Raw genomic sequence first — 5,895 nt, 5'->3', positions numbered from 1 at the left:
GTGTGTGTGTGTGTGTGTGTGTATGTGTGTGTGTGTGTGTGTGTGTGTGTGTGTGTGTGTGTGTGTGTGTGTGTATGTGTGTGTGTGTGTGTGGAGTTTTTCGATCCTGTAGTTTACAAGCATATATTCGTCAGCTTCTCAGTGAATATATACACTGAGAGTTTAGTAAACAAGCAAAGTAAACCAAGTACAAACAAAATATACAAGGTTGTTGGTGGTCAGTAAACTATCGTGACGATCTTAATAACCCTCCAGAGGTTGATGCAACTTAATGTTCAACACCAGAGCTTGAAGACAAGTTTGGCCTCTGAACAGCACTGAACTACATCACTTGTTAAGTTGACCAAACGAGCGCAAAAGTGACGAAGACAAGCCAAAATAAAGATCATTATAATTACATATTAATCACATTCAATTAATACAAATTAATTTAAAATTTAATTCTAATTAAATACAGATTCTGGAAATGATTAAATATTATTTCAGAAATTATATGATGATTAGGTGTCTATTATTGTCCATTATGAGATGTTGTCTTCAACTCTAACCCACACCTGAAGAAACTTCACACACCTGAGGTCACCACACACACCTGAGGTCACTACACACCCCTAAGGTCACGCCTCACTCACCTGAGGTCACTACACACCCCTAAGGTCACACCTCACACACCTGAGGTCACTACACATACCTGAGGTTACCTCACACACCTGACATCAACCACACAGACTTGAGAGCCACCATACACACCTGAGGTCACTACACACCCCTAAGGTCACACCTCACACACCTAAGATCCCCTCACACACCTGAGGTTACCTCACACACCTGACATCAACCACACAGACTTGAGAGCCACCATACACACCTGAGGTCATCCAGACACATATGTGCAGTTAACAAGTGGAACGTTCTAAAAAGAGCAAGTTGTGGAAGCCGCCTCCATCCACATCTTTGACTCAACAAAGAATTTGAGAGTGAGAGAAGTTAGGATGAAACGCAACAGGTACGAGGCTTGTGTAGGCGGGGTATGAAGAGCTAAACCTCCCACTCTCGTAGACACTGATAGGTAAGTACACACCTGAGGCCACCACACACACACACCTGAGGCCACCACACACACCTGAGACCACCACACACACACCTGAGACCACCACATACACCTGAGACCACCACACACACACCTGAGACCACCACACACACACCTGAGACCACCACACACACCTGAGACCACCACACACACACCTCAGACCACACACACACCTGAGACCACCACACACACCTGAGACCACCACACACACCTGAGACCACCACACACACCTGAGACCACCACACACACCTGAGACCACCACACACACCTGAGACCACCACACACACACCTGAGATCACCACACACGTAAATAAACACGACAATATGTCTGCTAGAAATAAGGTAAAGGCGAGAGGTAAAAGCCTTGGATTCAGGCTGTAGCCTTCCGCCTGTCTGCCCGATTTCCCTCAGCCCCCACCTCTCGTGACCTGTGAGGGGGCGCCCCTCTCTTACCACCCCCTCCCCTTCTTCCCAACGCCCCCTGGTGGGGGGTAATGCAGCCCCCCACCACCCAACTAAACCTCCTGCCTCTCCTAGGAGAGAGGAGAAGGAGGATGCCCACTTCTTCAGTATATGTCAAGAACCGGGGAGTGAAAGCAAGAGAGATGGAGGGAAAGAAAGAGGAAGAGAAAGCAAGAGGGAGGGAAAGAAAGAGGAAGAAAGAGGAAGGAAGAGAAAGCAAGAGGGACAGAAATTAAAGGGAAGAAAGGGGAAGAAAGAGGAAAGAAGAGAAAGCAAGAGGGAGGAAAAAGAAAGGTTAAAATACACAGAGAACCATTACAAAAACAAGGAACCCATTACAAAACAAGGAGACACTACAAAAATATAAAAATACCCCACTACAAAAATAGAGAAACACTACAAAACATACAAGGAACCACTACAAAAACCATCAATGACACACACTGATTGTGAGCAAAGATACACATTATTGGAGACCTCAACCACGGGATATTGACTTGGAGGACGGGCTCACCATAGCCCGTGCTACTTGGAACTTCTTGTTCTAAGTAGCGAATCTTTTAACAACTTTGACTTGGAAACACTCCCAACGTCCCACTTACAACACAAAAATACGGATTGGGAGAAGTCATGAGCGTCTTAAAGAATACCCTAAGTACTTTTTTTTGCATGCAATATACAAGTCTAGGAAAGTTACGAAACTACACAATGAGCTCATTATGGTTTAGTCGGTAATGTGTCGGTCTGTGGAGTCCAGGGGGGACGTAAGTTAGATCCCACTACATGGCTTCAATACTTCCTCATGTTGATGTTGTTGTTTAAGATATTCGTTACCTGAAACAAAAAGTTCCAAGTAGCACGGGCTATGGTGAGCCCGTAGTGTCTTCCTCGTGTTATGAACGCTTTTCATCGGGGGACTTCGGCAGATGTTAACGGTGTCGTCCTCAGGAAAAGATTAGGCAGCTTAGAGGAGACTTCCGCAAGATGCTGGCATTCTCCATCTCCAGCATCATGCCAGCATCTTTCCTTCATCCCGTGCAAGAGAGAGAGAGAGAGAGAGAGAGAGAGAGAGAGAGAGAGAGAGAGAGAGAGAGAGAGAGAGAGAGAGAGAGAGAGAGAGAGAGAGAGAGAGAGAAAGAAAGAGAGAGAGAGAGAGAGAGAGAGAGAGAGAGAGAGAGAGAGAGAGAGAGAAAGAGAGAGAGAAAGAGAGAGAGAAAGAGAGAGAGAAAGAGAGAGAGAGAGAGAGAGAGAGAGAGAGAGAGAGAGAGAGAGAGAGAGAGAGAGAGAGAGAGAGAGAGAGAGAGAGAGAAAGAAAGAGAGAGAGAGAGAGAGAGAGAGAGAGAGAGAGAGAGAGAGAGAGAGAGAGAGAGAGAGAGAGAGAAGAGAGAGAGAAAGAGAGAGAGAAAGAGAGAGAGAAGAGAGAGAGAGAGAGAGAGAGAGAGAGAGAGAGAGAGAGAGAGGAGAGAGAGAGAGAGAGAGAGAGAGAGAGAGAGAGAGAGAGAGAGAGAGAGACAGACAGACAGATAGACAAACAGACAGAGAAACATTTTCTGTATAACTTACACATGTGACTTAAAAATTCGGGAGAAATAAAAAAAAAAAAACTATAATACAAAAATTACAATAGAAGAATTTTTTCCAGGGTGAGGAGGAAGACACTCTGGGCTGAACGTTGTGTTTATCCTGTGATACATTTTTGGCTTCAATTTTTTTTTCCCTGTTTAATGACTTTTGTCCCCACCTGTAAGATAAAATATCCCTGAGAACAGTACGTTTTTGCCAGTTGCAGTATTTTCCCTGCAGGAGCGATTATTTCCCTGGAACAGCGATTATTTCCCTGCTGGGGTGTTTATTACCCTACAATAGCGATTATTTCATTACTGGAGAGATTATTTCCCAATAGAAGAGTTTATTTCCCTTCAGGAGCGATTATTTCTATGCAGGAACGATTATTTCATTGCATTAGCGTTTATTTCTCTACAGGAACGTTTATTTCCTTAGAAAAACTTTAATTTCCCTACAAGAACGTTTATTTCCCTACAGGAACGTTTATTTCCCTACAGGAACGTTTATTTCCCTACAAGAACGTTTATTTCCCTACAGGAACGTTTATTTCCCTACAAGAACGGTTATTTCCCTACAAGAACTTGTATTTCCCTACAAGAACGTTTATTTCCCTACAGGAACGTTTATTTCCATACAGGAACGTTTCTTTCCCTACAAGAACGGTTATTCCCTACAATAACGTTTATTTCCCTACAAGAACGGTTATTTCCCTACAAGAACGTTTATTTCCCTACAAGAACGTTTATTTCCATACAAGAACGTTTCTACATCTGTAGGAACATTTATTTTACATGAGAGCGAACTTAACCATTTTATTAGGTACTGAAAGGTAAGGGATGGGAAAGGCAAGCATCAGATCTAAGGGGTAGAGGGTAAGGTAAGGGGAAGAGGGGCACCCCATAAACGGATTAAGGGGCAGAGTTGGGAAGGACACACTCAAAATAATGCTGTAATTATCGAAGACCAGATCTAATTAACGGTACCAGGGCTTCTTAGGACAGGACCTTGGCCCTCTGGGGGCTGAATGGTGTGGCCCTGTGGGGGCTATGGTGTGGCCCTCTGGGGGCTGGACGCTATGTGGCCCTCTGGGGGCTTGACGGTGGCCCTCTGGGGGCTGGACGCTGTGTGGCCCTCTGGGGGCTGGACGCTGTGTGGCCCTCTGGGGGCTGGACTGTGGCCCTCTGGGGGCTGGACGCTGTGTGGCCCTCTAGGGGCTGGACGGTGGCCCTCTGGGGGCTGGTCGCTGTGTGGCCCTCTGGGGGCTGAATGGTGTGGCCCTCTGGGGGCTGGACGCTGTGTGGCCCTCTGGGGGCTGAATGGTGTGGCCCTCTGGGGGCTGGTCGCTGTGTGGCCCTCTGGGGGCTGAATGGTGTGGCCCCTCTGGAGGCTGGAGGGTGTGGCCCTCTGGGGGCTCGACGCTGTGTGGCCCTCTGGGGGCTGGACGCTGTGTGGCCCTCTGGGGGCTGGAAATTGTGGCCGTCTGGGGGCTGGACGCTGTGGCCCTCTGGGGGCTGAACGCTGTGGCCTTCTGGGGGCTGGACGCTGTGTGGCCCTCTGGGGGCTGTAAATTGTGGCCCTCTGGGGGATGAACGTTGTGGCCCTCTGGGGGCTGGACGCTGTGTGGCCCTCTGGGGGCTGGACATTGTGGCCCTCTGGGGGCTGGACGCTGTGTGGCCCCTCTGGAGGCTGGAGGGTGTGGCCCTCTGGGGGCTCGACGCTGTGTGGCCCTCTGGGGGCTGGACGCTGTGTGGCCCTCTGGGGGCTGGAAATTGTGGCCGTCTGGGGGCTGGACGCTGTGGCCCTCTGGGGGCTGAACGCTGTGGCCTTCTGGGGGCTGGACGCTGTGTGGCCCTCTGGGGGCTGTAAATTGTGGCCCTCTGGGGGATGAACGTTGTGGCCCTCTGGGGGCTGGACGCTGTGTGGCCCTCTGGGGGCTGGACATTGTGGCCCTCTGGGGGCTGGACATTGTGGCCCTCTTGGGGCTGAACGCTGTGGCCCTCTGGGGGCTGAACATTGTGGCCCTCTGGGGGCTGAACATTGTGGCCCTCTGGGAGCTGAACGCTGTGGCCCTCTGCGGGGTGGAGGTTGTGGCCCTCTGGGGGCTGGACGCTGTGGCCCTCTGCGGGCTGGAGGTTGTGGCCCTCTGGGGGCTGGAGGTTGTGGCCCTCTGGGGGCTGGACGCTGTGGCCCTCTGGGGGCTGAACGCTGTGGCCCTCTGCGGGGTGGAGGTTGTGGTCCTCTGGGGGCTGGACGCTGTGGCCCTCTGGGGGCTGGAGGTTGTGGCCCTCTGGGGGCTGGAGGTTGTGGCCCTCTGGGGGCTGGAAATTGTGGCCGTCTGGGGGCTGGACGCTGTGGCCCTCTGGGGGCTGAACGCTGTGGCCTTCTGGGGGCTGGACGCTGTGTGGCCCTCTGGGGGCTGTAAATTGTGGCCCTCTGGGGGATGAACGTTGTGGCCCTCTGGGGGCTGGACGCTGTGTGGCCCTCTGGGGGCTGGACATTGTGGCCCTCTGGGGGCTGGACATTGTGGCCCTCTGGGGGCTGAACGCTGTGGCCCTCTGGGGACTGAACATTGTGGCCCTCTGGGGGCTGAACATTGTGGCCCTCTGGGAGCTGAACGCTGTGGCCCTCTGCGGGGTGGAGGTTGTGGCCCTCTGGGGGCTGGACGCTGTGGCCCTCTGCGGGCTGGAGGTTGTGGCCCTCTGGGGGCTGGAGGTTGTGGCCCTCTGGGGGCTGGAGGTTGTGGCCCTCTGGGGGCTGGAGGTTGTGGCCCTCTGGGG

The 5,895-nt window shown here is 51.5% G+C and overlaps 1 protein-coding gene across 1 annotated transcript; it reads right to left on the bottom strand.

Moving 5' to 3' along the window:
- Positions 1-4,191: 4,191 nt before the first annotated feature.
- On the bottom strand, positions 4,192-5,616 carry LOC123747797 (proline-rich protein 2-like). Its single transcript, XM_045730003.2, has one exon. The coding sequence runs from the start codon at positions 5,614-5,616 to the stop codon at positions 4,192-4,194; it is 1,425 nt and encodes a 474-aa protein (XP_045585959.2).
- Between the last annotated feature and the right edge of the window lie 279 nt (positions 5,617-5,895).

The sequence above is a fragment of the Procambarus clarkii genome, chromosome 40, assembly GCF_040958095.1.
Source record: "Procambarus clarkii isolate CNS0578487 chromosome 40, FALCON_Pclarkii_2.0, whole genome shotgun sequence".
NCBI lineage: Eukaryota > Metazoa > Arthropoda > Malacostraca > Decapoda > Cambaridae > Procambarus > Procambarus clarkii.
This window is presented reverse-complemented; position numbering and strand designations above follow the sequence as displayed.

Bases quoted from the DNA above. Each gene is read 5' to 3' on its own strand.
- LOC123747797 (XM_045730003.2), bottom strand. From the start codon at position 5,616: ATGTCCAGCCCCCAGAGGGCCACACAGCGTCCAGCCCCCAGAGGGCCA.